The sequence below is a fragment of the Heloderma suspectum genome, chromosome 6 (genome assembly GCF_057233095.1).
Source record: "Heloderma suspectum isolate Gila_16-S chromosome 6, 16-S_ref, whole genome shotgun sequence".
Lineage (NCBI taxonomy): Eukaryota > Metazoa > Chordata > Lepidosauria > Squamata > Helodermatidae > Heloderma > Heloderma suspectum.
This window is the reverse complement of record NC_139463.1, coordinates 105,986,387-106,003,404: the sequence shown is the minus strand read 5'-3', so window position 1 is coordinate 106,003,404 and position 17,018 is coordinate 105,986,387. Positions and strand designations below refer to the sequence as shown.

The 17,018-nt window shown below is 43.4% G+C and overlaps 2 protein-coding genes across 2 annotated transcripts; one reads left to right on the top strand and one right to left on the bottom strand.

Annotated features, from left to right (window-relative positions):
* Positions 1-257: 257 nt before the first annotated feature.
* On the bottom strand, positions 258-11,316 carry LOC146342296 (olfactory receptor 11A1-like). The gene is made up of 3 exons (XM_084807789.1): positions 10,387-11,316; positions 1,685-1,737; positions 258-375 (listed from the first exon to the last, which is right to left on the bottom strand). Exons 1-3 carry the CDS (start codon positions 11,197-11,199, stop codon positions 258-260), a joined length of 984 nt encoding a protein of 327 aa, XP_084663915.1. The 5' UTR covers positions 11,200-11,316.
* On the top strand, positions 2,164-4,950 carry LOC146342297 (olfactory receptor 10C1-like). The gene is made up of 2 exons (XM_084808487.1): positions 2,164-2,180; positions 4,014-4,950. The coding sequence occupies exons 1-2, from the start codon at positions 2,164-2,166 to the stop codon at positions 4,948-4,950; spliced, it is 954 nt and encodes a 317-aa protein (XP_084664613.1).
* Positions 11,317-17,018: the final 5,702 nt, after the last annotated feature.

Here is a 17,018-nt window from a genome sequence, read left to right as displayed (position 1 = left end):
ATGGGTATGTGTTCTGGGGCTCAGGCCCTTCCTCTGTCTTGTATTCAGGTTCTTGGGCAAGTTGTCGGTCTTTTAGCCTGTGAAAAACTGGCATGTCTACATTCCCAACCTTCTGAGGAAGGACAGGATTCAAGACACCTTTCCCAATATTCTTCAGAAGTAGGCTGACACCCACCCCACCCCACTTCCCAGATTAATAGCTCTCACTGAATATTGGCATGTAATGACTCATAAACTGCAAGTGTAGGAATCCACACTTAGGACTTTTCTAGAGAGAGGAGCACAGCGTAGGCATCTTGTCCCACGCTTATTTCAACCTCCTTAACACTTATCTTCGCACTTTTCCCAGCAGTCCATTGCATGAGGGAGGCTGCCCTGCAGACAAGGGAACAGGGAAGTTCACACTCACCATTAGCAGCCTGGCAGGGCCTGGTCATGCATCGCCTCAGGTTGTCTAGGGGTGATTTATACGAGGGGAGTCAATATTGGGTGCTTTTTGTTCTGCTCTTTGTATGTGCCCAGTGTCTTCTGTACTGAACCGAGACCCTGCAGTGCCTTCCCGAAGTTCTCCTAGGTGACCGATGTGGCTAACACCTGGGAAATATCTCCATGATTCAATATTAGTTCTTTGTAGGTTTGAACTGATGAACCAAGTGTCAGTGTTTTTTAGAACGTTCATGTGCAATTCCTTCCTGAACCGTCCTCCCATCAACCCTAACTATGAAGTAACATTCATGGTAGCACTTCTCAGCCAGAAGGTGACTGAATTACCAATTTCATTAAGCTACCATGCTCATGCTGACAAAGAAGATTTGAGAGGCATTCAGTTAATTTCCTTTCTCAGTATAATTTTGGTCTTATCCTTTGTTTCCACCAAGTGACGATCCTTGCTAAATATATAGTTTTATGTTATTCATTAATAATGTTGTTGCCCTGCATGGCAACTGACCATTTTCTCCCTGGTCCAGCTTTGATCAGCGACATTGATTTTCTTTTCTAACCATTTCCTACTGGGAACAATGTCATACAGAACATACTGTGGGTTCCCAGAGGGACCCGTCCTATTTACAAGAATGTTCTTTGCAACTCTTCATCTAATTTCTCTAGAGATTAATCAAAGCTTTGTGATCTCTCCACAAGGATAGTCCTCAGTTGATCACTTTGGACCTCATCAGTGTAGTCAAGAGTTCCATTTAGATCAGTGGTGATTAGGGAACAAGGAGTTCTTAGGGCAATCAAAGGACTCTTCTCTCATTCACTCTTATGCAGCATATTCCCTCTCCCAGCCCTCATGCAATTAATTGTAGACGCTTCATATTAAAATTATTTTTTTGTTTAAAGTGATTAGATAATGAACAGAATTCAACTTTAAGTACCAGTTTTATCATAAGCCAGCTATTGGTATTGTCTGCATGTTCCATAGCCCATGGGCGTTGAGTACCATCTGGCAGTGATTACTGATCAGGTCTGATGTCACAGTAAGCCAGCAAAGACAGGAGTGTCATGGTAGGGGACCTGTACCACCATTTACACCTCTTCCCACTGCCATTCATTCACACAAAGCAGTCTCCCCCCGCTCCCCTCAGCCAGACCTTTCCTCACCTTCACCTTATGAATCTGTCATTGTTAGGAACTATAATTGTCCCTGGAATCCTTTGAACCACAAAAAGTGTTGCCCCGATACAATGTCATAATGAACATGCTTGCAAGGGAACAACTGTTCATGCGCCCTGAAGACTACAGAAGCCACGATGCAGTGTGTCCATGAGTGAAATGCACAGGCATAGGAACATCTCGGAATTCAAATGTTGTGGGCAACTGACTCTATTGAGAAAATGGCAGTAAAAATTACACAAGCCAAAATTCGAATAGGCACATAGAATTTCTCTAGCTTAGGAGAGGGAAAACTGTGTAAAATGGAACTCTGCCCACAGATTTTGCACAATAACCTGTTTTCCCCCAGGACAGTGTCTTCCTGAGTCATTTGTTTACCAAGCCCCATTCCAATTAAAAGTGGCTCCGTCGTGTGGCTTTTATAAGGGGGAAAAATCCACCCAATCTCTAAGGAATTTCTGATCCTGTAGACCTAAAGTGGCTTTAAAAATGCCTTTTCTACCAATGCTGATTAGTATAACATAAGCAACCAAGAAGATATATCAAGAGATGTATCCTTTTCAGAGGTTGGAATAAATGAAGTGGCATCTACAGCAAAAGAATCTTCATTGCTTGGAGTATCCAATGAAGGTTGCAGAATTTCCAGTTATTATTCAGTGGATGTTTGGCATACATCTGAAAATTTTCAGACAAGTAACATCTATGTACTATAAGTTACATAAGGCTGTGGTTGGTTGGTTGGTTGGTTGGTTGGTTGGTTCCTAGCTTCCTAGCTTCCTAGCTTCCTTCCTTTCTTCCTTCCTCTATGCATGCATGAATAAAAGGGTGGATTGTTCTTAAGTGATTCTGACATGGAAAATTGGGGGAGAGTTTATTTTTGGCTTTTGTTTATGCTGTATAGGGCTTCTACAAGTTTTAATGGGGGGGGGCTTGTTGCAGGTAATGCCTGAAATGTTTGCACATTGAAAAAGCTCACATTGGTCCAGTTCACACAACATGCCCAAGTCACTGTGAGTTATTGAAACCACAATGAGCCATGGCGCCTGCCGTACGCATGCGGCCACCATTGTTAATATGAAACTCCCAACTGGAGCTTATGGCATGTCATCCAAACCTGGCTACTATGGGTTGTTCAAGGGTTCAACAACCCTTGCATACCCTACTACTAACTGAGGGTTATGTGAGAGTTGTATAACCCTTGAATAAACCCAATGGCCAAGTTCGGATGACAGACCACAACCCCTTTGGTGTGTGCATATTCATACTGCAGCCACACACACCCAGCATGGTGAAATAATCCACAGTGAGCCAAATGTATCATGCAAACTGGGTTGTTGTGTTGGGTGAATGGGGAAGAGTAGTCTTCCACAGAGGGCAATGGCCTGATCATTGATGAGAAACAATGGGCACCCATGCCCAACTAGGCGGTTTTAGTCTCAACTCGTCTTGGATGTATTTTGAGATTCAGCCAACCCCAGGGGAAATGGTGCAAGGAGAGCTTTACATTTGAAAGGGAAAGGATCAAAGGTGTCTTGGAACAAGCAGTGCTGCTATAGTTTGGGTTCCTTCTTATCATTAGCAAAATTCCTGAACTCACCTACAAAATCTATTAATTGGTGGCCAAAGTAAAATGAGCATGTATCCAGATCACAGGACTAGGGATGGGAGTTCATTTTGTTAGCTTTGAACTTTAATATGGATTGACTTAATTTGCACTTCCTCAACCAACACATGACCCAGAAGGGAATTATCCTTCCATTTTGGACTTATCTGAATTTAACAATGCATTTGTTCAATAAAAAAAATCATGCAGAAATGTGTGCATTAAGGAAAATTGCCTACAAAAATGTGCACATTGGGAGAAATAGAGTATAAAATACATACATCTGGGGAAGTTGCTTGCAGGAAAAACAATGTTCTACTAGGGGGAATGGCATACAAAAATGCTTCCAAATTTTTGTGCATACAAAAATGCATATGAATTTTCATGAAAATGTTAAGAAGGTTACAAACTGATGCTGAAACAGGATGGGATGAACTTGTGCTTGGGAAAAATGTGAACGTTATAGAAACAGACAAATTCATCTATCCTGACTCAGGACAAGCCACAATGAAATCAGGGGGGAGGAATTCTGATATATGGGTCCTGTGAGTTGATCCTAGGTTGCATGATTCAGCAGGACAATGTAGCGACGCAGAACTGCAATCCCCACAGTAATTTCCAAGGAGTACGACCCCTTGAACTCAGCAGGAATTACTTCTGAGCAGACACAATAGGACTGGAATGTAAATCTTCAATCTGAAAAACTTAAGACACTTAAATTAATTATGACCTTAATTTCTTTGTTTGAAGTCCCTATTATGTCTCAAGGAACCTATCTGGATGATATAATGAAAAGAGGCAACCAGTCCTGCTTGACTGAAATCATTCTTCTAGGCTTCTCTGATTTCCAGAACATACAAGTCCTTTTGTTTTGGCTGATACTAATACTCTACATGGTGGCATTGACTGGGAACAGCATGATATTGATCATCACCATTGCCAATCCTACCCTACACACGCCAATGTACTTCTTTCTCCAGAACTTGTCCTTCTTGGAAATTGGCTACACCTCATCCATCATCCCTAAGATGCTAGAGCATTTATTATCAGAGACTCTCACCATATCCTTTTGGGGCTGTGGAATTCAGATGTATTTCTTCATCCTCTTTGGCATCACAGAGTGTTGCCTCCTCTGTGTCATGGCATTTGATCGCTACTTTGCCATATGTACACCCCTACAATATTCACGCATCATGAGCCCCAGGGAATGTGCCCAGTTGGCTGCCATCTCATGGGCTCTTGGTATTTTGGTGGCTTTGGGGCAGTCTGTTTCAATATTTACCCTTCCCTTCTGTGGGTCTAATACCATCAGCCATTTCTTCTGCGATGTTCTACCCGTTTTGAGACTGACCACTACAGACACCTTCAAGAATGAAGTGGCAGTTGCCACTGTAACAGTATTCTTTATCCTGGTACCCTTTTTGCTCATCCTCTTGTCCTACGTCCTCATCATTTCCACCATCCTAATGATGCCTGTGGCCAAGAACAGACACAAAGCATTCTCCACCTGTTCCTCGCATCTGATTGTTGTCTCACTTTTCTATGGAACCACCATTTTCATCTACATTAGACCCAAATCATTCTATTCCCTGGACAGTGACAGGATCCTTTCCCTCCTCTACACAGTAGTGACTCCAACATTCAACCCAATAATTTACAGCCTGAGGAATACAGAGATAAAAGCTGCATTCAAGAAATCAATAGGAAGGAAACTAGTTTTCCTTATAAAATAGTCTAGGTATCTCAAACCAGTTTCATCCTTTTGTCAAAATACAGAATGACCCAGATTCAAGTACTGTGCGGATGCAAACAAGTCTGATCATCAGAGATATTTATAGGACAAAGTGCAACTTGGAAGATAGTGGGGGGGGGGCATACCCTGGACTATGTGGTCACCAAGACAAGGGGTCATGTTTAGGCAGAAGAAAAGGAAGAAGCACCACCTCCAAACTATATAAGGGGGAGGTGAATGTCAAAAGGAACAGCTAATTTATTTTATGCCTTTATTTTACTTAAATAATTTCTCCTTTCTTCCCACTAAGGAGATCAGAGCAGCATACACTAAAAAAGTAAAGCAACAGAACAAGCAATAGAAAACAACAGAACTCACGCCAGCCAAAATATTGAGCAGGGCTCAAAGGCATGATTACAAAAGAAACATCTTAACTGCCTCCTCAACACAAGCAGTGAAGGAGCCAAATGGGTCTTCTGGAGGGGGAGGGGAGGGTTCCAGAGGAAGGGCTCACACACATATTTTCACCACATGAGTACCTGGACATACAACTAGAAGAGCCTTGGTGTCGTACCTGACCCTGACATATGCCAAGATGACCCACCAGATGAAGTGCCTGACTCATCAGAGTGTACAGACCCTGTGGGAAACCCTGATTCTAGCAGGAGCCCTGGCAATGTATTAGTGGAGAAGATACACTGGTCCCATCAAATCAGTGTTCTCTGAGGTGTCAGGGGAGGATGCTCAACATCCACCCAGCCTCGAGTGCACCAATTCCAGGAGGTGGAGGCACAGGCTCTCATGTGGAGGTGAAGCACATGCTTCAAGATCTGTAGCAGACAGACTCCTCATGAGTAAAACCCTACTCAGGAGAAAAGGCCTTCTCATGATCAAGGTCTTCCGTATGAGTGATACTCCTGCAAAAGTGCTGATAACCTGCAGCTCAGCGTTGGGTGGTGCTCTGGAAGCTCTGGCTATATAAGCTTTTAGTTGGAACATGCTAGCTGCAGGCACAACATCTTTCTACCAACTCTGGTGCCTTGAACGGTTGAACCATTCAAAACAAAGCTCATAATCTGATATGGACATGAATTGGAATGAGCTTCAACATGGAATTCAGAGAACTTCAGCAAACTCAGGTTTTGCTGATTCACACATCCCTACTTGAACCCTTGCTTCTTGACTGATCCTCTTTGCTGCTGACCTTTGGAGGCCTGCTTAGACTCTGCTCTTTGCACTGCATTTGTGTTGGACTGCTTACCTGTCTTTTGACTTTGGCTATGCCTCAGACTCTTCATTGGACTTCTCCCTTCTTGACTGATAACTCTGTGTTTGACCCCTTGCCTCCCTGCTAACCATGCCATACAGATTTGCCCCATCACTGGCCAGGGTTGACGTTGATCCAGCCTTAGCAGGACAGCCTAGGGTGTATTCTTTGAAAAAGAACAGTCCTCTATTTGAAGGGCTGCCAGAAGGCCCCTCAAATCATCAGTTTGAACCCATTGTTTCTTTGGAGGGCTGTCCTGCCTAGTTCTGGTTTTCTGCACATCAGGATCTGGTGTTGGCTTGAACATGCAGAAATGGGGCTAATGCAGATGCATCCTGATGAGAATCATTTCACCCACTCTCTTCATGACTTTCATAAAAACAAGTTGTGTCCCAAAGAGAGTCACCAAAAGACACCAGTGCTGCCATCTTCCTGAGCTGCTCTCTTTATCCTGTTATTCTGACAACATAGAGCAATAAAGTGCATAATCTAGGGCAGCCTTCACCAACATGGCACCCTTCAGATGTGTTGGACTCCCACAGTCCCGAAGCCAGCTATGGCTGGGGGATTACTGGAGCTTTCTTTAAGTATGAACACATTGGACATGTATCCCAAGCTGGAAAATCAAGTTCCATTCCATGACTGCAGGTGAAATTGCCATAGTCACTTACATTGCTCTGTCCACACATGGACTAATTCTAAGGAAAATATAACTGAGGCAAAACCCTGTTTATTTTCCTTACAGCAATAAGTTTTCTAATTTAGGTAGGTGTCTCCATATCCCATTATGTATCAACCCCATTACAAGGGGTCTAATCTGAAAATGGGGGGGGGGCCTGTTATGCAACATTTTCTAGACAATTTCTTCAAATGAAATCATCCTCTCATTGAACACCAGATCCTAATGTTGCATCCATTTTGTGAATTGTCCAGCATGCTTCCAGAGAATTGGCTGCTAGAGCTAATAATCAAGAGACATTGTGCAGCTATTCTGTCTTTCCTTCCTTAACAGATTTTCTGTGGTAAGAAAAAAGATGGAAGGAATGGTGGAAAAACACAGGAAGGCTATCAATGGAACATGATGTCTGGGGGGAAAAACCCAACATTCTGCGAATGAGACAGGGCAATAGCAGAATAAAAGCCTCATCTGGAGGACCCTGAGTTATTGAATTCCTCATTCCTGATATATGAAAACTGAATACCAGACACAACCCTTCAATTCTCCTATTGGACTTTACTTTTAACCTTCTTGATATCAAAAGAAGAAAATGCCCAGATTCAGATTGGTGATTCCATATGATTTTGTGATTCCATATGATTCCATATGGAGAACAAATCCATATGATGTTTAGGAATTATTGTAGAAATAAAACAGAGGATTTAAACAAATTAGATCATGGGGAATTAAAAGAAAAAGTTAAAAGCAGAGATGGATAAATGGACAACTTTGAAATTATCGTTTGGAAGGATCCGCCCAGGTAAAATGGACACTCCGCCGAAAATAAATGTTATGTTGCAAACAATTTCAAGTTCCCCTTAAGAAAGACTTGTAAACAAATGGCAGCATTATAGATCAAGTTAGGGAGCAATCCCAGGCTCAGGGAGAGTGGCAGAGCGGCCGCCAGGTGTAGCAGACCTGCTTTTCTGTCCATGGACCTCCCTCTCTGCAGGCTCAGAAGGAAGTCCACCACCTAAGGCCTCCTCTTGGCTACCGTGAGATGCTCTGCTGCCACCACTGGTCTGATGGCAGTAGAGATTTAAAAAAAGGATGTTTGGGGGTGGGTCGTGGGAGGGCCTTGAATCAACTGGATCTAAAACCTCTTCATTCTCCCAACGCACCTCCAGAAAGGCTGAAAAGGTACACCCGTGTCATGAAGAAGGGACTTGTTATAAAGACTGGATTAAAGATGGGCAGGTCCAACCAAATATTCTGCTCCATGATGAATTGGAGAAACTTCAACACTTAATGTTCCAGTATTTCCAAGATACACATTTCTCTGGATGCTTCACTATGAAGCTGGCGACGAGAATGGTGTGTTAAACCCTTTCTTGGTATATTTAAATGGTGTGAATTTTGAAACTATTCAACACATTCACTTGAGGACCAAAATTAGGGCTTACACCAGTTATCTGATTAATCTCATCCAATATCTGGACCTAATGAGTAACAATTGTTCACCAATTCTTCTTTGTGGAATCAACTGGTGAACAATTGGCTAACACGGTACATAGACAATGGGGGGTTGGTGTCTTTTCCTGGGTGATTTTAAATAGTAAACATTCTTCTAGAAACTGGATATATACTATTGAGAAGCACAGAACGTGGACATGCTGTTGCAGATTGATAAGTTCAGAGAGGCTTTGCTTCGTAATAACGTTGCTGGTTCACCCAACCTCAGTCCCTTTTTCACATTTAGCACAGTTTTTGCCTGATTAAGTTAAAGGAGTTAAATGTGTGAACCGCCCAGAGCGTTTTAGCTATTGGATGGTGTAGAGATGTAATGAATAAGTAAATAAATAAATAATGAAATCAATGTTTCTTACGTGTCTCTTCTGCTCACAAAAAGATATCACTGGATTGCATGCATTTTCAAATGTGGAAGGCAGAATTCTGTCCTGAATGTGCACATCCAGTTTCATTGCTGTATTTCAAAGGTTCTAGACTAATACCAAATAACATTTAATTTAAAAACAACAACAACAACACAGAAAATGTTCACATGTGGGTGTGTTAAACTCCACCCTACGCTTCTCCAAAAATTAGCTTTCCAAATGAAAATTGTATCTTTTGGGGGGGGGGTTTTTTCCAGATAGAGGACTCCTAGCACTACCAATGAGAAAGCATTGTGCAGCTACTATGTCTTTTATTCCTTAATGGATTTTCTATGTTAATAAAAAAGGCAGGAGAAGCATTGGGAAAACATGGGATGGTTATGGATAGAGGAGGATGTTGTCTAAACCCCCTGTAAAATGATGTGAATGAGGCAGGGTTTGGGCATGATAAATGCCTCACCTGGAAGCACCCTTAGACTCCAAAAGGTATCATTTTCCTTTGGAAGCCTAGTGAATGAAAGCAGAGAAAGAGAGAAGAGAAGAGAAGAGAAGAGAAGAGAAGAGAAGAGAAGAGAAGAGAAGAGGTGTCTTGGCCCACCCTTGCCTTTGGCTACACCCACCACAGGCAGTATGCCACCCCTGACTACTTTCCCATGTGGGAGTGTGACCCTGAAAAGGATGCCTGCCCCTGTTTCATTATATTTATTTAATCGGATTTATTTACCATTTCCCACAAACTTTCAAAGCAGTGAACACGAAGTGTCATACACCATCAAAACAACAATACAATATAGCAATAAAACTACACAATAATTAAAAATACGAATCAGCAATAAAACTGCTCACTCTACTGTTGGCTACAGACCATAGCTGCCTAGGTCACACGTCATGGAAAGGCTGGATGAAGAGATTGGTCTTGAGAAGATGTCCAACAATCAGAACTGTGGGGGCTGTCTAATGACAGTTGGTGGACTGTTCCAGGGGTGGGGGGTCCACTATTCAGTGCTCTACTGCAAGTGCTCCTGAGGCAAACCATCCGGAGTGCTTCCTCTGATGACAGCAAAGATCAGGCAAAGAGTTAAGGGGTGAGGTGATCCCCAAGGTAACCCGTCACTTTTAGCGTGAAAGACAAGTCGAAGTAACTGAACATTGTCTGCTCCCGTGTATGCATGCCCAGACCCCAAGATCGTCTTCAGCAATCCTTCCCAGGAACCCCTGCCAAAGGAAGGGAAGTGGGTGGCTACTAAGAAAAGGGCGTTTTCTCTTGTGGCACCCCAGCTGTGAAATGAGCTCTCCAGAGAGGCTTGCCTGGCACCTACATTGTGCTCTTTCCATCGCAACGTGAAGACCTCATTTTCCCAGGCATTTTAGTTTTTTGGTTTCTGTTGTTTTAAATATGTGTCTGCATTCTGAATCTTTGCACTGCTGCTAGGTTTCATTTTCATATTTATTTTTATTATAGTTTTAAACTGTCAAACTTTTTAATGTTATTTTTTGTGTGTTGCATTTTATGGTTATAACTGCTGTGAACCACCCAGAGAGTTTTGGCTATTAGGCAGTATAGAAATGTAATAATAAATAACAATTAAGAACTTGTTAAAGTATAGTTCTGTAAGCAAAGAATTTAAGAAGGACTTTTCTCAAGGCAGTCTTTACTTCCCTGTTTCGCAGGCTGTATATGAGGGGGTTGAGCAGGGGAGTCAAGACGATGTAAAAGAGAGAGAAGATCTTGTTCACATCTCGCAGTGCCTCTGTTCTTGGTAAGAGATAGACAATAATTATGGTGCCATAGAAAATGGACACCACTGTGAGGTGAGAGGAGCAGGTAAAGAAGGCCTTTTGCCTCCCGACAGTAGATGGGATTCTCAGAATGGCTAATATGATACAACTGTAGGATGCCAGAGTTAAAACAAAGGGTGGCAGAGAGCATAGGCCTGCCAGAAGGGTCGTTATCAGCTCCATTGTGTGGGTGTCGCTGCATGACAACTTTAACAATGGCCTGTAGTCACAAAAGACATGATCAATTTTATTAGGACCACAGAAGGTTAGCTGCTGCATCAAATAGATCGTTAGGGTAATAACCAGCAAGCTGCTTATCCAGGACCCAGCTGCCAGTTGGAAACAAACCTTGCTATCCATAAGAGTTGCAAAGAGCAATGGCTTGCATATTGCTACATACCTATCGTAAGACATTGCTGCCAAGGGATAACACTCAGCTACTGCCAGGAAACCAAAAAAAGAAAATTGTGTCATGCAGCCAGCCACAGAAATGGCAGCGCCATGGTGGAGGAGGCCAGCAAGCATCTTGGGTACAATGTTGGAACTGTAGCAGATCTCCAAGCAGGACAAATTCCCCAGGAAGAAATACATGGGAGTATGAAGGCTGTGATCCGACACCACCAGCCCAATGATGAGCATGTTCCCGATCATGGTTGCAATGTAGATCACTAGGAAGAGCAGAAAAAGGAGATAATCCAGATCCCCCAGATTCCCAAATCCCAGCAGGAGGAATTCAGTGACAGCTGTATAGTTTTCCAAGTCTCCGTTTGTGAGATGCATGGCAATAGCTTGGACCTACAAAGGTTACAGAAACATGTGAATGTGCCGTTGGCCATCTAGTTCTTTATTATTGACTCTGGCTGAGAGTGGACCTCCAAGGACTCAGGCAGATTCCCAACCCTGGGTGTCGCTAGCCCTGGGCCATGCACCCCGCCCCCTGGCCCTAAACCTATTTCCAAGGGGGCCTGGATCTATTCCACACAGCCCTGAGTGTCCACTGGTACAAGTGGAACATTATTTTCTCAGCTTAATTGCAATGCAGGGGAAATTTTTCAAGAGGGATTGCAGCTGAGGAAGGGTCAACTCTCCTCTTCCTACATGCTGCAATCCCCACCCCACCCCAAATAATTCCCTGCATGGCCAGAAAGATTCTTTAAAAGCCCTTTTTTTCATTGGTTTAGGATGATCTGGGTCAGGTGCAAATTAATCAAAGAATGAATTTTATTTGAGATTATTTGGATGAGAAATTAAGTAGCTGACTTTGCAGAAAAGGGCAACTAAAATGATCAAGGGGGTGGAGCATCTCCCCTATGAGGAAAGGTTGCAACAGCTGGGATTGTTTAGCTTGGGGAAAAAAGGTGAGTAAGGGGAGACATGATGGAGGTCTGCAAAATTATGCATGGTGTGGAGAATGTGGATAGGGAGACATTTTGCTCCCTCTCTCATAATACTAGAACCGAAGATCATCCCATGAAGCTGATTGGTGGGAGATTCATGAAGTACTTCACACAGCACATAGTCAAGCTATAGAATTTGCTACCACAAGAGGTACTGATGGCCACAAATTTGGATGACTTTAAAAGGGGGGTTTAAATACTGGAGGAGATGGCAATAAATGGCTACTAGTCCTGTTGGCCCCTTCATGGATCACTGCCTTGTTGTGGCAAAGAGGCTTACGTAATTCAGTGAAGCCATAAGCTATGCCGTGCAGGGCCACCCAAGATGGACAGGTCATGGCGCAGAGTTCTGACAAAATGTGGTCCACTGGAGAAGGAAATGAGAACCCACTCCAGTATTCTTGCCAAGAAAACCCCATGAAATGTATCACAAGGCTAAAAGATATGATGCCGGAAGATGAGCCCCTCATGTTGGAAGGTGTCCAATATACTACTGGGGAAGAGCAGAGGGAATTTCCAAGTAGTGCCAGAAAGAGTGAAGCGGCTGGGCCAAAGCTGAAAGGACACTCAGCTGTGGATGTGTCTGGTGGTGAAAAGAAAATCCGATGCTGTAAAGAACAATATTGTTTAGGAACCTGGAATGTAAGATCAATAAATCAAGGTAAGCTGGAGGTGGTCAAACATGAGATGGCAAGATTGAACATCGACATCTTGGGAATCAGCAAACTAAAATGGACAAGCATGGGCAAATTTAATTCAGGTGACCATCATATCTACTATTGTGGGCAAGAATCCCTTTGAAGAAATGGAGTAGCACTCATAGTCAACAAAAGGGTGGGAAAAGCAGTATTGGGGTACAATCTCAAAAACGATAGAATGATCTCAGTACAAATCCAAGGCAAACCATTCAACATCACAGTAATTCAAGTCTATGCCCCAACCACTGAGGCCGAAGAAGCTGAGGTGGATCGGTTCTGTGAAGACCTACAACACCTTCTAGAACGAACACCAAAAAAAGATGTCCTCTTCATCATAGGGGATTGGAATGCTAAAGCAGGAAGTCAAGAAATCACCGGGATAACAGGCAAGCATGGCCTTGGTGTACAAAATGAAGCAGGACAAAGGCTAATAGAGTTTTGTCAAGAGAACACGCTGATCATAGCAAACACTCTTTTCCAACAGCACAAGAGGCGACTCTACACATGGACATCACCAGATGGTCAATATCGAAATCAGATTGATTATGTCCTTTGCAGCCAAAGATGGAGAAGCTCTATACAGTCAGTGAAAACAAGACCTGGAGCTGACTGTGGCTCAGATCATGAGCTTCTTGTTGCAAAATTTCGGCTTAAATTGAAGAACGTAGGGAAAACTACTAAACGATTCAGGTATGACCTAAATCATATCCCTTATGAATATACACTGGAGGTGAGGAATAGATTTCAGGGATTAGACCTGATAGACAGAGAGCCTGAGGAACTATGGACGGAGGTCCGTAACATTGTTCAGGAGGCAGCAACTCAATCCATCCCAAAGAAAAAGAAATGCAAGAAAGCAAAGTGGCTGTCTGATGAGGCTTTACAAGTAGCTGAGGAAAGAAGGGAAGTGAAAAGCAAGGGAGAAAGGGGAAGATATATCCAACTGAATGCAGAGTTCCAGAGAATAGCAAGGAGAGACAAGAAGGCCTTCTTAAATGAACAATGCAAAGAAATTGAGGAAAACAGTAGAATGGGAAAGACTAGAGATCTCTTCAAGAAAATGAGAGATCTCAAGGGAACGTTTTGTGCAAAGACGGGCATGATAAAGGACAAAGAAGGCAGGGACCTAACAGAAGCAGAGGAGATTAAGAAGAGGTGGCAAGAATACACAGAAGAACTATACAGGAAAGATCTGAATGTCCCTGATAGCCATGATAGTGCGGTCACTGAACTTCAGCCGGACATCCTAGAGAGTGAAGTCAAGTGGGCCTCAGGAAGCATTACTAACAACAAAGCTAGTATTCCAGCTCAGCTATTTAAAATCCTAAAAGATGATGCTGTTAAAGTGCTGCACTCAATATGCCAACAAATTTGGAACACTCAACAGTGGCCACAAGACTGGAAAAGGTCAGTTTACATTCCAGTTCCAAAGCAGGGCAATGCCAAAGAGTGTTTGAATTACTGTACAATTGTGCTCATTTCACAAGCCAATAAGGTTATGCTCAAAATCCTACAAGCTAGGCTTCAGCAGTATGTGAACTGAGAACTACCAGAAGTACAAGCTGGGTTCTGGGGAGGCAGAGGAACTAGAGATCAAATCGCCAATATTCGCTGCATCATGGAGAAAGCAAGAGAATTCCAGAAAAATGTCTATTTCTGCTTCATTGACTACGCTAAAGCCTTTGATTGTGTGGATCACAACAAACTCTGGCAAATTCTGAAAGAGATGGGAGTACCAGACCACCTGACCTGTCTCCTGAGAAATCTGTACGAGGGTCAAGAAGCATCAATAAGAACTGGACATGGAACAACCGATCGGTTCAAAGTTGGGAAAGGAGTACAACAAGGCTGTATATTGTCACCTTGTTTATTTAACTTATATGCAGAGTACATCATGAGAAACGCCAGGTTGGATGAATCACAGGTCGGAATTAAGACTGCCGGGAGAATTATCAACAACCTCAGATATGCAGAGGGTACCACTCTAATGGCAGAAAGCGAAGAGGATCTCAAGAGCCTCTTGTTGAGGGTGAAAGAGGAGAGTGCAAAAGCTGGTTTGAAACTCAACATTAACAAAACTCTTATCATGGCATCTGGCCCCATCACTTCCTGGCATATAGAAGGGGAAGAAATGGAAGCAGTGACAGATTTTATTTTCTTGGGCTCCAAGATCACCACAGACGGTGACTGTAGCCATGAAATTAAAAGAAGCTTGCTCCTTGGGAGGAAAGCTGTGGCAAACCTAGACAGCATAGTAAGAAGCAGAGACATCAACTTGTCTTTGACAAAGGTCCGTATAATCAAAGCTATGGTTTTCCCAGTAGCAACGTATGGCTGTGAAAGCTGGACTATAAGGAAGACTGAGCACCGAAGAATTGTTGCTTTCAAACTGTGGTGCTGGAGAAGACTTTTACGAGTCCCCTGGACTGCAAGGAGGTCAAATCAGTCAATCCTAAAGGAAATCAACCCTGAGTGCTCATTGGAAGGACAGATACTGAAGCTGAAGCTGAAATATTTTGGCCACCTAATGTGAAGAGAAAACTCCCTGGAAAAGACCCTGATGCTGGGAAAGATTGAAGGCAAAAGGAGATGGGGATGGCAGAGGATGAGATGGCTAGATAGCATCACCGATGCAATGAATATGAACTTGCGCACACTCCGGGAGAGAGCGCAGGACAGGAAGGCCTGGCGTGCTATGGTCCATGGGTCATGAAGAGTCGGACATGAGCGAACGACTGAACAAGTCCTGATGGCTTTATTCTACCTCCAATATCAGAGGCAATATGCCTCTGTACACCAGCTGCTGGGGAACATGGGTAGGAGGGGGTGCTGCTCTCATGCCCTGCTAGTGGTTTCTGTGCCAACAACTGGTTGGCCGCTGTGTGAACAGAATGCTGGACTAGATGGACCCTTGGTTTGACCCGGCAGGGCTCTTCTTGTGTTCTTATGTTCTTCCTGTGAAATGCTGTTGAGCGTGGGCCTTCTTCATGCAAAGCATAGATTCTACATAGACTCTGCATGCAAAACCACTCCCATCCATGGGCACTTAATGGAGTATGGGCTGGATCCAGAATCTGCCTTCTGCAAGAGGATGGGCTCTTCTTTTGTAATGTCCCTCTGCCCAGTTTTTGGGGATCCCCCGTTCAGCAGGCTCTCCGGACTCACTATATAGCATTTTCAGGAGGCTGGAGGAGCTGCTGTGGGAAAGGGGAGGGAAAGGAAGTCCACCTCCTCCAGCGCAGTTGATCCAGCATAAATCTGGATCCCACCCTATGAGCGCGGGGCAGTAGAATGAATGAAATCTGCTTTTTTCCTCTTACTGTGCAATCCTGTGCACATCCACTCAGAAACAAGTTCAATGGGATTTACTCCTAGGTAACTGTGTAACAGTCTCAGATGTTGTAACTTTTCCTCACAGGGGAGTTGCTCCAGCCCAGTGATCATTTTAGTTGGCCTTTTCTGCATTTTTTCCAACTCTACAATCTTCCTTTTTTAGGTGTAGTGACCAGAATTGTACACAGTATTCCAACAGTTCACTTCTCCCCATAACTACCAGTAGTTATGCTGAACATTATGCCGAGTATTCGGCAAAACTTTATGCCAAATACTCAAATAGATTTACATGTATTTGACTGGCACAAAGTGCAGAATTCAACTCTTCCCGGTGTATAGAATATTCTTGGAATATGCCCAGCCCTGACCACAAGATTTTAGCATCCTGTTTTGCTTCCAACACAGGACCACCCAAGCATTGGCTCACACAATATAGTGTGTCCTGTGTCACAATTTCTAGTGTGCTGTATGTCCATTTCAGCAGGATACTCCTTCACCATAGATCCCACATTAGCCACATTTGTTTCTTCTTTCTTTCCTGTCCTTCCTTCATCTCTTTAAGCAAGATCTAAAGACTGAGTCCTTAAGTCCCAACTACTCCATCATCCCACCCCAAGTGCCCCTCCCACCCACAGTTCTTTCTGACCATACCGTATCCCATGTATCCAACAGATTTGGTGCTTGTTTGGCCATATAAATATCGGAAGCCTTCACTTTGGAAAGGAATAGGGGCAGACTTCCTGGCTTCCACCAAATGTGGCAATGGACTGGATATGGAAGTGAAGAGAAAACTCACCCACCAAGTGTCCCCTCCAAAGCAATGTTATTCTCCTATACTTTGCCTGACGTACTTCAGCTCTTCCCCAGACTCTTCACCATCACACTATGCTAGCTCTTCAACAAGAAATGAAAAAGTTGCTTCTGCTCAGACAAAATGTGGAGAGAAGAATCAGGAGGAATAGCACCAGCAGTCACAAGCAAGAGCTGCCTTAGACTCAGGGCTTTAAAGGCTTAAGGAGATTGTCTCTCATGGCTCATTATT

Bases quoted from the DNA above. Each gene is read 5' to 3' on its own strand.
- LOC146342296 (XM_084807789.1), bottom strand. From the start codon at position 11,199: ATGATCGGGAACATGCTCATCATTGGGCTGGTGGTGTCGGATCACAGC. The intron at 1,738-10,386 runs GCTTACAGAACT...TGGCTTCTGTAG, and splicing joins AAGTCCTTCTTAAATTCTTT to TCTTCAGGGCGCATGAACAG. The intron at 376-1,684 runs GTATCGGGGCAA...CCTTGTCTGCAG, and splicing joins AGCATGTTCATTATGACATT to GGCAGCCTCCCTCATGCAAT.